Source organism: Leptopilina heterotoma, unplaced genomic scaffold (assembly GCF_015476425.1).
Source record: "Leptopilina heterotoma isolate Lh14 unplaced genomic scaffold, ASM1547642v1 Lhet_351, whole genome shotgun sequence".
Lineage (NCBI taxonomy): Eukaryota > Metazoa > Arthropoda > Insecta > Hymenoptera > Figitidae > Leptopilina > Leptopilina heterotoma.
In genome coordinates this window covers 266,699-286,169 of record NW_025111033.1, presented here as the reverse complement: position 1 = coordinate 286,169, position 19,471 = coordinate 266,699, and the positions used below count along the sequence as shown (strand labels likewise).

The following is a 19,471-nucleotide window of genomic DNA, read 5'->3' as shown; positions in this document are numbered from 1 at the left end:
CCCAAAAACCCCCGAGTAACCATTTTCAATCAAATCTAATAACTTTTGAAAAACATTACCAGAAAATTTTTTTCAGCCTTTTGCATTTTGGAAAAATGGCCATTTTCATATCCGCCATCTTGAATTTAATAAAAAGTAATTATGGATTTTTATAGCTGAGAGTTCGAGGACGCGATATTTTGTGCTTTGGAGACCATATTCTTTAGTTTTCCATGTCAAAATAATAATTGAAAAATATTTTTTTTCATAAAAAAGTGTTTTTTTGCAATAAAATTGTTGTAAATGTTTTTGAGATAATTATAAACAAATTTTAGCTTCATATTCAGAAAGAGCGATAAATTTTACGTCGGAAATGGTATTTTCTAAAATTTTTAACTAATTATTTCATACAAAATAAGAGTCGTGAAATCATGATACATTTTGCGTCCTGGTGGGCGTTAATGGGTTAAGTTATTTGAAGTTTGGGGCCATTCAAGTATTACGTAAGCATATTTTTCAGGTTTTTAGACCCCCCCCTCCCCCATGTAAGATTTTTTATATGCATTAGCGCCATTTTTTCTAATGAAAATAAGCAATAGCAGACCCCCCCTCCCCCTTAAATGCTTACGTAATACTTGAATGATTTGATTTTCTAATACTTGATTGAAGAATTTCCGAATAATCGATGAAATTTCGTAAAATTGAATTGTAAACAAAATGATTTGAAAATGTGGAAAGAAATGTTTTAAAAATTATTAATAATAATTAAAAATAATTGATTTAAAGAAGAATTTTAGTTAAGAATTTTGGAAAACAATAATTGAATTAAAATGATGAAAGTAATTTTGAATAAGTTACAGTAACAATATTCTTATAATATAAAATAATGATTTTATCAGTCGGTCATTTTTAATTATTTTAAAACATGAAGATATCGATCACTACGAGTCGAAGACTCGGAGTGATCAATTTCTTCATGTTTTATAAGAATTTTGTATAAGATGTTACTGTTTCATTATTATTATTGTTTTTAACAGTAACCAAAGCATCATAATATCTAGAAATAATTGAATTAATTTTATATTACCTATTTCTGCAGCGATATGTAGAGGAGCACCTAATTTCTACAGTTCTTTCATAACTCTATATTGACCACTATTGACAGCAACTTGTAATAATTTTTTTTATGAAAAAAGCGATCACCCTGTAAATGAGTTGTTGTCGTAATTAATTTCTTGAAGGTTGAATATAGTTTGTGCTCTTTAATTGTGAATAATATTGCTCAGTGCCTTTTTCCTTTTTTTATATAGATTCGCGAATGCTTGGATCACACTGCCGCAGCAATGGATGGAAGCACATTAGTGGAAGCCCTTCATGGAAGAGGAATCAACGTTCGTTATCTTGGAAAGTTAGCAGCCATGCTCACTAATGTTCCGCAATTACAATACCTGAATCGTATAGCAGTTTCTGAATTAATTTTGCGTTCGGCCAAACATATTTTTACTTCCTACATGCAGGTACTTGTATTTTTTGTCATTGATTAGTGTCCATTTTTATTCTATGTTTTATTTACCTACATTTATCGGCAGAATATTCCATTTAATTTTTCTTTATTTTATTCAATAAACTGTAAGTTTCCTAAACTGCATAATACAATATTAACATCATAAATAAATATCTAAAGAATTACATACAGTAATCTTACTGTTTTACACCTTTCTTAATCCAATTATTATTTTGAAACAGGGGACAGAATTAATGAGTTTATCAGCTGCAATAAGTCACTATTTGAACTGCTTCTTGTCATCTGCGCAGCCTATTCATCCTCAACAAAATTTAGAAGAGGTAACTACCTATCTAATTATTGTACATTATTTTTCAATAAATTTTATTTCACAGGCTTTGCACTTGATAATTAATTTTAAGTAAGTATCATTCAGTAAAAAAGTAGCTATTAAAATAACATTCGACGACTAAAAAACCTGTTTTAGACGATTCACAAAAATTACAAAAAATTGATTCTGCATTTTATTTTCCTGATTGTTTTCTAATTTCCATAAAAAATATTTACTTTTTTTCTCATAATGATAAAAACTTAAATTCTAAATTTTTACAAAATAGAATAGTTTCCTAAATTTTAATTTAAAATTCTTGAAAAGTACGATTTTATTTCAAAATAATTTTTAAAAGTAAAAAATAAAAATTCTAATTAAAGTTGACAAAATTTCCCAATAATTAGAAATAAAAATGTAATCTTTTTTAATTATTTAAGCGGGAATTTAACTATCTTCAAAACATTTAAAATTTATTTTTTTTAACAGGAATTAAAACTTTTTAAATGATTTCTATATAAAATCTTTTTGAAATTTAACAATTTCAAAAATTTATAGGGAGCGTTCACAAATGATGTCACGCTTTTGGGGGTAGGGAGGGTCATACTAAACGTGACACAAAGTATTTTTCTCATGTGAAATTGCAAAAATTGCGTTACAGGGGGTAGGGGGGGGGGGTTGAAAATCTCCGAAAATTGCGTGACATAATTTGTGAACGCTCCCATATCTGTAATTCTTCCAAAATTCAATTATTCTTTTATTGACATTTGTAATTAAAATTATTCAAAACTTTAATCATTTTTAAGAAAACAATAAATTAATAATTTTTTTAAAATAAATATTTCAATACTATAAAATTTTCAAAGATTTTTGAATTTTAATTATTTCTAAAAATTCATAACATAATGCTTCTAAAATTCAATTAGTGTCTAAAAATTTAAACTGAAATTCATTTTTAAATCAATTTTTATTAGAAAGTTCTACGAGAATTCAAATATTTAAATATAAAAATAAATAATTTATTAGATAATTAAATGTTTCTCATAATTGAATTTGTTGTCGATATATTAAATAAACGTAAACACCAGCGAATACACAGTAAAGAGATTTATTAAAGAAAAGTAATTATCGTCAAGAGACTTCTATACTATACAAGGCGTAGCCATGAACTGGCGATTGTTGTCACACGGAAGTAACTAGTGTCCTCTATATTAAGAGTTTGATTCGCGTAGTGCTTTAAATTAAAATATTCCGACAGAATTCTCATAAAGAATTTTATCAACAAATTTTTAAATAATTGAATTACTGAGAAAATTTTATTTAAATTATATTCAAAGTAATTGAATTTATCTAAAGTATTTTATTATTTATAAAAGCAGTTGAATTACCGCGAAGAATTTTATTACTTTTATGAGAAGAATTGAATTTTTACAAATTTTGTCGACGAATTTATTTAAAATTTTATTGAAAATAATTTAATTCTTATATAAAATTTGTGAAAATAATTCAATTTCTGCCAATAATTGAATTAAAATTTTTAAAAATAATTTAATTCTTGCAAGAAATTTTATTAAAATTGCATTGAAAATAATTAAATTACCAGGAAGAATTTTATAAATATTCTTTTAAATAATTGAATTCTTGTAAAAAATTTTTTATTTATGAAAATAATTGAATGTTTGCTAAGAATTTTATAAAAATTTAAATAATTGAATTCTTATGGAAGATACCTATTAAAATTATTTGAATTTCGAAAAAGTTTTGAAAATAATTGAATCGTTTCTAAGAATTTTATTAAAAGCTTTAAGAATAATTTTCTTATTTTAACTTTTAGCAAATTTAAAGTTGTGTAAATTCTGCAAAAAAGAAAAAAGAAGCTTTTAGTGTCACAAATCTAAAAAAAGTTATTCAAATAATAGCAAATCGTAAATAAAAATTAGTTAATAATAATCTTTATTAATAATCGTTGTACAGTTGTTATTTGCTTTTTGTATCCTAACTTTTTAAATAATTTTTCTTTTAAAATATTTTTTATTTTAAAATGAATGTATTGAAAACCATTAAATTCTTGCAATGAATTTTTTAAAAAAATTTGAAAATGATTGAATTTCTTCAAAGAATTTTATTAACATTTTTGAAAATCCTAATTAAATTTTTTTCAAGAATTTTATTAGAGCCTATATGAAAATAATTATATTTCTTTGAAGAATTTCTTTAGATTTTTTGAAAATAATGTTTTTTTTTAATAATTTAAATTCAAAATTTTAAAAATAATTGAATTGTTTTGAAGGACTATAAAAATTTTATGTAAAATTTATATAAAAGATTGTTATAAAATTGAATTTTTTAATGAAATTTTATTTAAATTGTATTAAAAATAATTTGAGTTTTGCAAAGAATTTTACTATTTATAAAAATAATAATTTTTGATTCGAAGAATTTATTAAATGTTTAGAAAATAATTGAATTTTTTTAAAAATTTTAGGATATCTATTAAAAATTTAGAAAATAATATAATTCTTTCGTAAAATTTTATTCAAATTTTGTTGAAAACAATTTATCTTTCCCGAGATTGTTATTATTTATGAAAATAATAATTGAATTGAATTATATTGAAATTTTTTAAAATATAGTCGATAATAATTAATTATGTACTTAATAGGAAATATCACGTTTCGCTCTCTAGAGTGCGCAACATTTGCTAGTATATTAATTATAAGTGCGAAGCCTGATTTTATTTAAAAATTTATTTTTTAGAAAACAAATATCAATTGTAATTTATTATTGTCTATTAATAATTTAGCTTCAAAGCAAAACAGCCAAGCGTCGCAATAAAAGAAAAGGAAGAAATAATGGTCCTCAACAGTCAGAAGTAGAATGGGCTTCTCTTACTCCAAAAGCGCTTTGGCAACAAATTAAAGCAGATTTAAAAAGTTACTACGATTGGGATACACCTACTCCAGAGTCTCTTGATGTGACTATGGAATATTTTCATTTGCAAAAAATCTCCCTTCTTCGAGGTTTTTGTGTGAAGACTGGCATTCAAATCTTGTTGCGAGAGTATAATTTCGAAAATAAAAATAGAGCGACTTTCTTTGAAGAGGACATACTCAACATTTTCCCAGTAGTTAAACATATCAATCCAAGGGTAAGTAATTGTAATCATATTTTTGTTATTATTAATCGTGCCAAATAAGCTTTTTCTTAATTAAATACTTAAAAAAAGACCAACTAATTGTTCTAAAATTTTATTTATAAGAAAAAAAATTAGAAATAAGATCTTACTGATTTAAACTATTAAAATTGCTTCTTATAGGCAAGTGATGCTTACAATTTTTATACTACTGGTCAAAGTAAAATTCAACAAGGTTATTTGAAGGACGGACATGAATTGATAAGCGAAGCTTTGAACCTACTGAATAATGTGTATGGAGCGATGCATCCTGAAATTGCGCAGTGCCTTAGAATGCTTGCAAGATTGAATTACATTATGGGTGATCATGGCGAAGCACTCGCCACTCAACAGAAAGCTGTTCTCATGTCAGAGAGAGTCAATGGCATTGATCATCCTTACACTATAATCGAATACGTAAGTTATCCCCTTTTTTGTATCTTTTAGGCTTTAAAATGAAAATCAAAGGTATTAAGTTCGATTGCTATTTTCTATTATCCAGTTATACTATATTTTTCTCTTCTCTTTAATTGATATTCATTTGTTTTCATTGTTGTTTGAATTCAGTCATAAGTGTTTCTTTTAGATTTTTGGATGCTCTATCAAGTAGTAAATAGAGTACACCAAATTAAATTAAAGCTTTGACAATAAACTAGATTGAATTGAGAGGCTGGATGCTATAATGTCTTACGCGCCATTCACTTAACATGGCGCGTAACACCTTATAGCATCCAGCCCCTCAATTATTTTGAGATTAAAAATTTGTCAATGAAGTAAATTTTGCAAATAAACGTTTAAAATAAAGTAATAATATTTTTTGTACAGATACACTTGGCATTGTACTCATTTGCCAATGGCCATGTCTCAGCATCTCTAAGATTATTGTACCGAGCTCGATATCTTGCATTATTGATTTGCGGTGAAGATCATCCCGAAGTGGCAATACTTGATGTAAGTTAAAAATTTCTGATTCTTTTCTTCTTTCATACTTCTCATTTTTGATAAATAATTAAAATAAAAATGTACTGCACGGAAAAAAATAGTTGCTTAGAGTTTGAATGATTAAAGGAAGAGTCTCGGACATAATAGAGAATTTATTAGAGTTTTCAATTTCTCTGTAACTTTTATAGAAATTCTGATACAAGAATTGACTACAACTTAAAAACCTAGTAGAGAAAAAAAACGCCGAATTATAGTGTAACTTTTTTTATAACCTTTTAAATTATTTATAGCTTTAGTTGAAGAGTCGCAAAAAACAGTTCAGAAAAAATAAGAATTATTTTAGTAAATAATAAAATTTTTATAGGAATTCAATTATATAATCAACAATTTTCATTAAATTTTTTTGAAAAAAATCAAGTAGGATATTTAAAATAATTTTTATAAATTTCTTCGAGGGAATTTTATTATTTTCAATGCAATTTTAATAAAATATCTTAAAGGAATTCAATTATTTTCAAAAATTTTAATAAAATTTTATAAGGTAACAATTGAATTATTTTCAATAAAATTTCAATTAAATTCGTCGACATAATTGAATTCTCGTGGAACTTTCTAATAAAAATTGATTTAAAAATGAATTTCAGTTAAAATTTTAGAAATAATTAAATATCAAAAGATTTTTAAATTTCTTTGAAAATTTTTATTGTTGTAAAACTGTATTAAAATCTACATTTTTAAAATATAAATTTATTGCTTTTTTAAACATGATTAAAGTTTTGAATAATTTTAAATAAAAATTTCACCTAAGAATTATTGAATTTTTGAAGAGTTTTACACTGTGCTGATCCAAAAAAAGTTAAACGAAAATGGACTTTTTTATTTTAACGGATTTTTACTTCTGATATTATGCAGAATTATCAATATATTTCAATTTTGTCAACTTTCCCCCTTTTTGGTGATTTGTCCCCCTTTTCACCTGTTTCTAATAAAAAAGTTTTTCTTTTTTTTTGAAATCTCCTTCAAAGTGTAATAATAAAATTTAGACTCAATGTTATAGAATTTAGTGCATTTTATTTTTTATTTAGATTATTTAACATAACAACATAATTTGACCAAGTGATAAATTCTATTGATGTTATAATTAAAATATTATTATTAATAGTTATTTCTAGAAAAACAAAAACATTAATTTTAAAGAATAAAATTGACAATCAAAATATTTATTTATTTTTATACAATTTACAAAATAATGATCTCAATCAACAATCACATGTCTGTTTGCCTCATAAACTATAAAATTACCACGAATTCTAATTCATAAATAGATGAACTTCAAAAGGTTTTAATTTGAAATTTTAGAAAATTACAATTTTGAATAAATTTAATTTGGAATTTTAAAGAACTTAGATTTTTGAAAAATTTTAATAATTCAATTTCTTCTGAAATTAGTTCAATTTTTAATATATAAATTTAATTAATTATTAAAATTAATGCATTTATAGTAGCATTTAGTTAAAAACACTAAAAAATTGAATTTTTAAGAAGTTACAAATGATTGTAGAAATTCAAGTATTTTCAAAAGCAATAACATTCTTCGTAAAAATTCAATTATGTTCAAAAATTAAAAATTACAGGAATTCTATTATTTACAAACTGATTATATAAATTTCTTCGCAATTATTCAATTATTTTCATCGATAATAAAATTTTTTACAAGAATTCATTTATTTTCATAAAAAATAAAATTCTTTTTAGAAATTCAGTTATCTTCCTAAATAATGAAAGTCATGACAGAATTTTAATTATTTTTCATAAAATTTTAATTAAATTCCTCAAAAAATGCAATTATTCTTAAAAATTTTATTAAAATTCGTCGAAAGAATTCAATTATCTAATAAATTATTTATTGTTGTATTTAAATAATTGAATTCTCTTAGAATTTTTTTGATAAAAATTGATTTAAAAATGAATTTTAATCAAAAATTTAAATAATAATTGAATATTAAAAGTATTCTAGCATGAATTTTTAGAAATAATTGAATTTTTAAATGGTTTCAAATTAAAATCTTTGAAAATCTGAATTTTCGTACTTTGAACTAACAATTTGTAGAACAATTTGTAGAAAATAATAATTGAATTGAAATAATGAAAATAATTTTGAAGAAATGACAGTAACAATATTCTTATACTTAATAAAAAATAATGATTTTACCCTCTGAGCAAAAGGATATCCCAGGGAGATCCCTGGGATATTTGTGACATCTCAGAGATATCCCTGGGATATCCAAATTTCCATCCCATGGGAGACTCGCGCGGGATATCCAAATGTTCTCCACACGGGATATGCTACGTGAGAAATAGTAATATGTTGAAAAATAATTAGAGCTTTAAAGAGTTGAAAAACCATTATTAAATTATAACCAGAATGAGAAAAAAATTATTTCAAAAATAAAAGATTATTTGACTAATATCAAAGTTATTTTTTGTGATTTAATAAACATTAGTTGAATTCAATAAAATGTCTTTTTAACGCTAAACATTTATTGTGTGTGGGTTTAAACTAATTTTGCTCAATTCATTTTGTCTATTACTGATAAATATTTATTGGTTAAAGATATTTACAAGAAACTAAAAAAATGTGAAAGTTAAACATATTAAACAGCAACACTTATAATCACACACTGCAAAACACACGCTTCTGATCTAATGACGCGACGCCATGGTCGCCATGACACTCAACAGAAGGGTAGGTCGACGCCTGCGCATGTAAGATTATATGAGTACATACATATAAAATTTTATTTCTTCTTGTTTAAAAGGAAAAATGTACTGGATTTTCAGTAATTAATCTAGTAATTCATGCATTATTTGTTTAGAATGTAGTTAGAATAAATATTTGAATAATTTAATATATCATATACCAAAAAAGTAACTAAAAAATCGTACACTTCAAGATGAATTTATAAATATATTTATTTTCCACTTTCGTTAATTTAATGCAACAAATATCTAAACAAACTTTTTCTAATTTAAATGCGTTAAATATAATTTCACAGCTCTTTGACACACACTCTTTGACACTTGGAACGATTGCATTTCGTTTCCTGCGCATGCGCTGACATATCCAACGCGGGATATCCCACACGGGATGACCCACGAAAGAAAACTTTGCACATCCCGTGGATATCCCAGGGATATCCAAATTTCCGTCCCGTGAGATATCTCATGGGATCTCCCTGAGATATCCTAGGGATATCACGGGATGGAAATGGGATATTCGCGGGATATCCCGTGCTGTGAGGGTATCACTCAGTCATCTTTAATTATTATAAGTTGTAGAATTTCAAGGAGGTTTGAATTTGAAATTTTTGAAAATCGTAATTCCTATGGAAACATAATAATTCTTAAATATTTATTTAAAAAAGAAGTTATTGATGTTTTTGAATCATTTTACAATTAAAGAAATTCGTAAATTAATGTTATTTTCTATCAAAGAATCCAAAACTGTAAGAAATTTAAGTATTAATACATTGTTAATATAATTTTTAACTCATTTTCATTTGTTGTTTCTTATTTTTTAAGAAAAAAAATCCCCTTTTCACCTTTTTTGAGAATAAAAGGTACTGTGACGCTTTTTTTTATATTTCATTGATTCAATTTTGAATTTTGAATTTGATAGATTTTAAACAAGTTTTAAGCAATGTAAAGACAAAAGTTGAAATACAATGTCAAAAACTTTCGATAGCTGGTTAATATTTAAAAATGTAATATAATTATTTTTGTACTTTTCCAGAGCAATATTTCTTTGATTCTACACGCTGTCGGAGAGTACGAATCATCTCTTCGATTTTTAGAACACGCTTTATCTCTAAATCGTCGTTATCATGGGCCAAGTTCCTTGAAGGTTGCCGTATCATATCATCTCGTGGCTCGCACTCAATCCTGCATGGGTGACTTCCGCGCTGCCCTCAACCACGAAAAGGAAACTTACGCCATTTATAAACAGCAGTTGGGCGAGGAACACGAAAAGACCAAAGAAAGTAGCGATTGCTTGAGACATTTAACTCAGCAGGCCGTTGTTTTACAAAAGAAGATGAACGAAATTTACACTGGCAAGTCTGGTGTCAGTTTACCACCAATACAAATTCAACCACCAAGTATGGGTTCAGTACTCGACATGCTCAACGTTATAAATGGTATTCTTTTTGTGCAAATTAGTCAGCAAGATATTGAAAATTTTAAGGCCGAAATAGAGAAGCGACAAAAGGAACAAACACCAGAAGCAACTGTGAAAGCCATTGAAAGTGAGAAGAAGGAAGATTCAATAAATGCAAATGAGGAAAAAATCACCGAGGCTACAGAAGAAACAAAATGCTTAGAGGAATTGAAAACCGCGATAGAAACATCAGTTGTTGCTGAGAGCTGAACTTTTTTCTAATAAAAAATAAAAAAGAAAAAGCCATATGTTTGTTTAACGTCCTAGTCTCAATAATAATGTTTGCATCGCTCCAAGATAATGAATTTGGAGAATTCACGAGTTCTCCCTACTGCAACGCTGTCACTAAGTGCAAAATTATTCTCTAAGTGCCACATCGTTGAGTGTTCTTGGGAGTTGCGACAACGAATTACAAACGCAAAGTTTTGCTAAAACCATCCTGCAAAACTTTAAAGTGTATGCTCTGATTTCAGCCCTAGTCCTTAAATTCATTCACTTACAATTATCAAACCAAAATCTTAGCAACTATTGAAAAAATTTATTAACAAATTTATTAACATTCTATCCAAATAATGAATTGTTTCATTCATTATGTTTTTAAAACTTTAAATAAGTGATTAGAAGAATTTAAATAATAGAAATGACCGTGGAAATTATTATTGATGATGTTTTGAACCAAAATTTACAATATAATATGTATTCTTAAGCTGTTATATCATCTTATATTTTAACTCTCCGCAGATTTTTTTTTTATAATTCTCCCGAAAATGTTTGCGAAAATTACCTTCACCATTTTGTAGCGGAAATTTTGTGAATATTTTCGAAAATTTGTAAAGGAAATTACTTCGAAATTCTACATGAAATTATCAGTTTTTTTGTATCATTATGCGAAAATTTTCTAAATTTTATTGAAAATTAGGAATTTTTTTCTGTACCACTTTGAAGGGAATTTTTTCAATAATGTTTGACACTTCTTTAATTATTTATATTAACAAACATTGACATGGTAGCATTGCACGAGTTTTTTTTTTGTTTCAAAAATAATTTGCCTCCATATTCCAATAAATTAAAGAGTGACGTTATAAGAAAATATCCGCGTTTAATATAAATAATTAAAAAACTGTGAGTTTCATAAAAAAAAGTTTTTTAAAATAAATAGTTCTTGTTAATCATAATGTGTAACAATTTTTATTTTATTTAAATTTTTAGTTGACTAGAAAATATAACTCGCGCGAGTCGTTTACTATTTCAGGGTCAATATATCTAAAAATAATATTCTCCATTTTCATAATTAGTACATTTATAAAGTTAAAATTAAACATGTAGTAAAGACAATTTAGATTTACAGTTTTCTTAAAATAAAACAAAATATGATTTCTTTGAAATTTATTACAAATTTTGATTTATTTCAACAATATTTACCCTCGGAGACTGTACTTGGTCTTTGAGACTCCTACCTTAAGTTTAAACGATTATTTTAAGAATTTATGGATTCTATGTTTAATTTATTACCTATAAATTTTATATTAAACTTGCATGGAAAACATGCGTTCAACATTCTACTTAACAAGGTTTAATATTTACTAATTGTTATTAGTTTATTTTCTAGTTATTTATATTTATATTATTATAGTATAATATTCAGGTCTTTTAAATATTAAAATTTATAACTACATCTAATTATCCGTGTTTTCCTGTACTAAATTATTCTCTGATAAATTTCGAATTATTATTTAGCCAATTTCAATTAACACTTTAACGCCCCCGGAAAGTCAGGAGAAAATTTAAAAAAAGAAAACATGTTCTTAGAGGTTTTTAGGGACATTGATTACGAATTCGAGGTCATCAGTTTGTCAAAATTCAAACTGGCGGATCCAACATGAAGGACAAATTTTTTAAAAAATTTATTGAATTAGCTTGAAACTTGATACTTGCTTTTACATTTAGGAATTCTTAGTAAATTAGGACATCGAAGTTCTTTGAAAGTGATCTCAGATCTAAAAATGAGTTTAACAAATAAGTATTTTGGTTTTTTAGTATTTAGTTTAATATACATTAAACTTCCAATGAATAATAAACGTCTACTTTTCACATTGAGCCACCCAAGTCTTTTCCGATAAGGAGCTTTTCAAGTTTATAATTCAATTCATCTGTCAGATTATTGTACACAGCACAGCAGTAATCAAAGTGATGCAATATAAGTGATTCATGCAGAAACGTGGTTATAAAATAAAAAATTGGAAAGTAATGTAATGCAAATCATATGTTAGCTGGGCCACTGTGTTCGCTCGATTCGCTCTGCTTGCTTCTGCCCTCTACTGGCGACTTGCACTATGTACCGATTGTGTACCGCATTGAAAGCAGCCTACGCCGCATTGGACTCATATTTGACAGTTCAACTTACCTTTTTTTCTTAAAGTTTCATTTTTACACTCACTATTAGTATTTTCTCATTCCTTTAACTCGCATATTTCTCCACTGACACTAATTATTTCCTCCTGTCACGTATTTTCGTTTTTTTAAAGCTTAAAACTTGCACCGCATTGGGACCCCTTGATTTCCGTATTCACCACGACACCCAATGCGGTATTTCGCGAATACCGCATTGGCAGGTTGGCACTTGCAATACGGAATCCCGTACCTCCCAATACTTTTTTTTTACAGGGAATAAATATAAATCAATTAAAAACATACGCACATTCAAATTAAAATGTATAAAGAAATCATTCACGGAAAAATACAATAATAAAAACAACAATAAATGAGAAACGAAAACAATTAAAATCAAGAATCCGCAATTCGCCGCACGACTAGATTCACTCTCTCTTCTTCAACCATCGAACATACATTTGAATAATATTGTACTTCGCTGCCTCGTCCTCAAGATCAAAATTATGTAGTTGCGTAAGTAACTGTTTGTTCCGCCACAGTATTTCAAATTCTAAAGTTTTTAGCGCCACTTATATGTGTCGCTTCCTACTCTTCCGCTTCCTGTCATTACGTTTTTTCTGTGTGTTCCTTGCCACATCGTGGACAGAGTAAAAATAGTTAAAAATGGGTAAAAAAGTGCATTCTACTGAAAAACTTCTTAAAAAAATTAAAAAACTGAAAAAAGAAGCAAAGAAGAGAAAAAGGAGAAACAAGAAAAGAGATTATTCGTCAGAATCGAGCAGTTCTAGCACGGCAACGTCAAGAAGCAGCAGAGAAAGGACGCTACAACGATCCCGATCGCGTAGTCCTATCCGAGACCCTCGGTCTAGAGGTAGGTCACGCACAATACGAGGAAAAAGAAGGAGCTCGAGCAACGAGAGATTCCGAAGAAACTCACCCGACAACTCGAACTCCTCAGCCAAAACTCTCAGAGGTACGTCCCGCAGACATGATAGTTCAGTAGAAGAACACAGCCATAGCGGAAGGCGTAGCCCAAGAGATTTAACAAGCAGGGAACCTTCCCCGCGAACCGATGAGGAAATTAACGACAGTGAAAGAAAGAAAGCGACATCACCTCCTAATTCTCAGGTCGTAAAAAAGAAAAATATGCATCAAAAGGATGGCGAAATTAATCCTTTGGAAAATAGCGAGGCGGACCCACAGTCAATAAAGAAGAATGCCAGTACTGAAGCTTCTGATCTAGCCTGTCTAGGTGGCGATCCCTTCGCAGCTGTCAAAACAAGTGCACCAATAAACAAAACATTGGCAGAAGTATGGCAAAAAATTATGCAGATAGGACTGATGAAAGAAGCTCGCAAAGACTTAGCTGAAAAGCACCCTCCAGCCGAAAACTGCTCTATGATGGAAGCCCCTATCTTGAATCCGGAATTAAAAAATATCATCGGATCGACAGGAGTAAAGAAAGATCAATTCCAAGTAGCTTCGCAAAACCAGTTGGGTGCAGCAATAAGTGCTTTGGGATCAGCGATAACCGAACTATTGTCTATTCAACAGCAGAAAAATCAGTCGATCTCAAATGATCAGCTGACTACGACTATATCTCTTCTAAGCGACTCCGGAAAACTTTTAACGGACCTCCATCATGAGATATCCCTCACCAGGAGAAATTTTATTACTTCGGGAAGAGATCCTAAATTAAAAATAGTTGCAGAAAACGCTCCAGTTGACAGGTTCTTGTTTGGTATAAATTTTGCGGAACAATTCAAAGCCGCAAGGGAAGTTGAGAAAGTAAGTAAGGAACTTTCTCAAACGACAACGAAGCAAATTAGGAAGAAGCCATTCCATCACCAATCTCGCTCACGACAATCTACATCAAGACCCAACGATTTAAACTGGAAGGGCCCTCCGAAGAGGAGTTACACGAACCCCAGGAGGGGAGGGCTACAACCATATCGGACAATGCGCAACCAACAACAGAGGAATTAAAGGTAAGCCAAATAGGTGGACGCCTATTTAATTATTACGATGCCTGGAAAAATTTAAAGCCAGACCAATTTATATTAAATTGCATTAAAGGGTATAAGCTTCCTTTTCTGAAAAACCCCATTCAAACGAAGCTTCCCATCAATCCAGAGTATTCGTCAGAACTTTTTCTGAAAACAAAAAATGCCATTGATAAATTAGAAAATAAAGGCGCAGTGGCCAGCTGTAAACCATGCAAAGGGCAATTTCTTTCGCCTTTCTTTTTAAGAGAAAAGCAAAATGGAGATGACAGGTTTATACTTAACCTTAAAGGTCTTAACTCATTTATAAACCGTCCCCACTTCAAAATGGAAGATATAAAAACTGCCCTAAAATTAATTAGACCCGGTTGTTACCTTGCATCTATTGATTTAAAAGACGGTTATTTACATATCCCAATTCACAAAAACGACAGAAAATACCTCAGATTCTTTTTTAACGATAAATATTATGAATTTACAGCGTTGCCATTTGGACTCTGCACTGCACCTTATATGTTCACAAAAATATTAAAGCCAGTCATGCAAAATCTTAGAGAAAAAGGAATAGTATTAGTAGTGTATCTAGACGATATTTTAATAATTGCTAGGTCGGAATATGAATGTAAAAACAATGTAAATATCACAAAGAGATTGCTAGAGAAACTAGGTTTTGTAATCAATACAGAAAAAAGTGCCTTAATGCCCTCACAAAAATGTAAATTTTTAGGTTTTTTATTAAACAGCGTATCATTTTCAGTGGAACTTCCACAAGAAAAGAGGTCGTCTATAGAAGCCCTAGCAAAACAATTTTGTAAAAAGAAATCCTTAAAAATAAGAGACCTCGCAAGATTTTTAGGCACCTTGGTAGCAGCGTGTCCAGCAATTCCCTACGGCTGGCTATACACGAAACGTTTAGAACGCGAAAAATTCCTTGCATTAAAAAAATCTAACAATGACTTCAACGAAAAGATGACCGTCACCGATGACGTTACTGACGACATAAAATGGTGGATAAAAACTGTGAAATCAGCAAGCAACCCAATCCGAACAAATTCCTACCAAAAAGTGATCTTTTCAGACGCATCCCTTTCAGGCTGGGGCAGTTTCTCTGAAGGTGAAAAAGCCCATGGCTGGTGGGATGAAGAAGAAAAAGAAGCCCACATAAATTACCTAGAGTTAAAAGCAGCATTCTATGGACTTAAATGTCACGCTAAAAAATGTCACGACTGCTCAATCCTGTTAAGAATAGACAACACTACGGCAATATCGTACATCAACAGAATGGGGGGGATTCAATACCCAAAACTAACGGAAATCACTAGGTCTATATGGAAATGGTGCGAAGATCGTAGGTTGTGGATTCATGCTTCTTATATAGAATCAAAAGAGAACAAGGAAGCAGATAAGCAATCAAGAATTGCACCGTCAGACACTGAGTGGGAATTAGCGGATTGGGCTTTCGAAGTTATTGTCGAAAGATTTGGTAAATGTGACATCGATTTATTCGCCTCAAGGGCTAATGCAAAATGCAAAGAATACGTCTCCTGGCATCGCGACCCTGACTCTGTAGCAGTAGACGCATTTACAATAAATTGGTCTGGCCTTCATTTTTACGCGTTTCCTCCATTTTGTCTTATATTACAAACCTTGCAAAAAATACAAGAGGACAAAGCTGAAGGAGTGGTGGTGGTGCCCCTGTGGCCCACACAACCGTGGTACCCTCTCTTTGTGCGCTTAATGATCTCAGAACAAATCTTATTTCAACCTAATACTAAATTATTATCTTGTCCTTTTAGAAAAACACATCCCCTTCACGAAACACTTACCCTGGTGGTAGGACACTTGTCAGGGAGGCTTTCATGAAGAGAGGAGCATCCGAAGAAGCAGCCGACGTCTTGCTGGCCTCAATCTCCGAGGGAACGTTGAAGCAATACGAGAAACCGATCGAGTCGTGGTGGTATTACACTCAAGAGCACCGCCTCCAAATACACGAATGCTCTACCTCATCAGCTCTAGACTTCTTTACAGAAATCTTTCACTCGGGAATTTCATATAGTACATTAAATATCTACAGAGCGGCAATATCGCTTCTTACGGCAAATCAATTGGGCAAAGACAATATCGTTTCGAGATACTTTAAAGGGGTCTCCTCGATAAATCCACCGAAACCGAAATATGAAGAGACATGGGACCCTCAAGTAGTTCTAACTTATCTGCAATCACTAGGTGAAAATGAAAAACTATCTTTAGAAATGATAACAAAAAAATTAGCGACAATATTAGCACTAATATCAGCACAAAGAGTGCAAACGTTAGCAGCTATTGAACTAAACAACATCAACACGGGGGTCGAGCCAATACAAATAAAAATAACATCGAGAATAAAAACTACAGGACGCAATAGGTTCCAACCGATTTTAGAAGTCCCAACATTTCCAGACAACAAGGTACTGTGTGCAGCAACAATATTAAAGAAATATATCGAGAAAACAAGAGAGATACGTGCAGTTTCTAAGGAAGAAAAACTCTTCCTGACTTACAAAAAACCGCACCACGCAGCTACTACACAAAGTATTAGTAGATGGATAAAAGACGTGCTGAATGAAAGCGGAATAGACACGGAAACCTTTTCCACACACAGCACCAGGCACGCTGCGACATCAGCAGCAGCGCGCAGAGGAGTCAACCTGGAAACCATCCGCAAGGCAGCAGGATGGACACCTAAATCGTCAGTATTCGCCAAATTTTACAATCGTCCAATTACAAAGAAATCAATATTTTCAGAGGCAATACTGCAATAAAAACGAGATGATTCTATTCTTTTTTCTTTATATTCCATTTCTTCATTTAATTACTCTAATTATATTCGGAAATTTGTTTCATTATCTTGTTCATAATAAATACAATTTTATTAAATAAAAAATAATGTAAACGGAGAATAGAGTAAATCACTTCATCACTCTAAACATCTACATAATTTTGATCTTGAGGACGAGGCAGCGAAGTACAATTAATAAATTGAACGAACTTACCCTAAGTGAAGTTCAATTGTAATTGTATGAGCTGCCTCGTCCGAAGAGATCAAACCCTCCCGTCCCTTGACTACCATCGAAGTCCCCAAAAATAACAAGTGATTTACTTTAAACTTTAAAAATGTAATGACAGGAAGCGGAAGAGTAGGAAGCGACACATATAAGTGGCGCTAAAAACTTTAGAATTTGAAATACTGTGGCGGAACAAACAGTTACTTACGCAACTACATAATTTTGATCTCTTCGGACGAGGCAGCTCATACAATTACAATTGAACTTCACTTAGGGTAAGTTCGTTCAATTTATTAATTTTGTTTCCTTTTATATGATGACATTTATTAGATTTGTGCACCCGAAATTATCAAGAGCACTTTAAATAAAATCGAGCACTTACAAGTTACCCACACAGTATAGAAAGTATTAATAGTAATCATCCTGTGGAGGAGCATGTAAGCTTTCCGATCAGTCCCAACTTCCAAGTCTTCACAACATTCCACTTATAGAATTCATAATCGTCATCTTATTATTCCCTTATTATTTGATGGTCAAAAACGGCCACACTTTATTTTAAACACATAAAAAAAGTAATATTTTATAAAACAATAAAAAATATACTAAAATTTAAACAAGTTTCAATTTAAAAGAAAAACTACCTTCCGTGTCCTCGGCCGGCACGTGAGAGCGTAGCCGTTGTTGAACCGGTGTCGACGAATTGCGAAAGTTAATTAATTAATTGATCGACTTCACGAATCAACACTAAACCCCCACCTCAGTCCGAATATTAGAGGACACGGGAATTATAATAATTTAAGAATACTTGGAAGTCGGACCGGTCATATTTGCCAGGAGCATTTGTATCGCTTCAAACATAAGTAATCACAGTTTTGTTGATCTTAACTGGGGGACAAGTATTTAAATTTAAACTATTTAGATTCCAAGTAGAACCAACAATCATTGAGTGAGTTTTGTTGATCATCAACATAGAACATATTCTTAGAGTGTTCAAGAACACACCTATTAAAATCATCAGTTAATATTAAAAATAGTAAAGGACCCAACACAGAACCACCCTATTGGAAGTAAAAATATAGAAAGAGATAAAGTTTTTTCTATCCCTTTGAAATAGCCACTTTGCATACCCGTAATATTATAGGGGAGAGTCTCCAGTTGTGAGACGGGTTTTATTTTTGACCCGTAAATTGTAAACGGCTAAGCGAAATTGTAAATAAAATACACCGTTCGAAAGGTAACAGAAATACGCAACTTTTATTAAAAGAAAGTATAGTGTTTCGATGAACTCAAAAAATTTTACGATACATTTTCCGAGCACATCGCTTTTTTAAAAAAAAAATGTCTCCAGTTGTGAGACACTCATTAAAAATTGCTAAAATTTAATAAGTTTGATATGAAACGTTATGTGTAGTAGAAATAATTAAATATATTAATCCTTATTAATAAAATCAGATGTCTGTCTGTACATTGCTTAAAACTTCAAAATGTTAACATGATTAGTTATTATGGACATCAGAGATTCCAAAAATGTTCTTAAAAAATTTAATGTATGTATGTATGTATGTATGTATGTTTGTCTGTCACAAAAACTTTGTACCCCAATCACACAAAAACATGTGAATCGATTTAAGTCCAACTTGGTAGGTTATTAGGTATTGACCCAAGGAAGGTTTATAAATTTACAGATTTAAAAAATATTAATTAGAACGGGAGATATTCAATTTTTTCAAAAAATTCAAAAAATCGAAAATTTCAAAATTTTTAATTTGTCATGGATTGCTTTTGAAGTTTATATACTTGAGTATTATATGTTATTTAGTCAGATTATAGCATAACTTTGCAAAAAATAAAGTCCTATAACTAATATGTAAGTATAAAAATGTTTTCAAAAA

General features: G+C 29.8%; 3 protein-coding genes across 3 annotated transcripts in view; all 3 read left to right on the top strand.

Moving 5' to 3' along the window:
- Positions 1-11,530, top strand: part of LOC122505264 (clustered mitochondria protein homolog) — a 64,769-nt gene extending 53,239 nt beyond the window's left edge. The window contains exons 12-17 of the mRNA XM_043616768.1: positions 1,290-1,496; positions 1,726-1,824; positions 4,615-4,959; positions 5,128-5,400; positions 5,809-5,934; positions 9,719-11,530. Coding sequence (XP_043472703.1) covers positions 1,290-1,496; positions 1,726-1,824; positions 4,615-4,959; positions 5,128-5,400; positions 5,809-5,934; positions 9,719-10,351 — 1,683 coding nt within the window. The 3' untranslated portion in view covers positions 10,352-11,530. The remainder of the gene's footprint in view (positions 1-1,289; positions 1,497-1,725; positions 1,825-4,614; positions 4,960-5,127; positions 5,401-5,808; positions 5,935-9,718) is intronic.
- Positions 11,531-12,858: 1,328 nt separating this feature from the next.
- On the top strand, positions 12,859-14,520 carry LOC122505284. The gene has a single exon (XM_043616795.1). It carries the CDS (start codon positions 13,196-13,198, stop codon positions 14,516-14,518), a length of 1,323 nt encoding a protein of 440 aa, XP_043472730.1. The 5' UTR covers positions 12,859-13,195; the 3' UTR covers positions 14,519-14,520.
- Positions 14,392-17,776, top strand: LOC122505285. Its single transcript, XM_043616796.1, has 2 exons — positions 14,392-14,520; positions 16,332-17,776. The coding sequence occupies exon 2, from the start codon at positions 16,395-16,397 to the stop codon at positions 17,334-17,336; it is 942 nt and encodes a 313-aa protein (XP_043472731.1). The 5' UTR covers positions 14,392-14,520; positions 16,332-16,394; the 3' UTR covers positions 17,337-17,776.
- Positions 17,777-19,471: the final 1,695 nt, after the last annotated feature.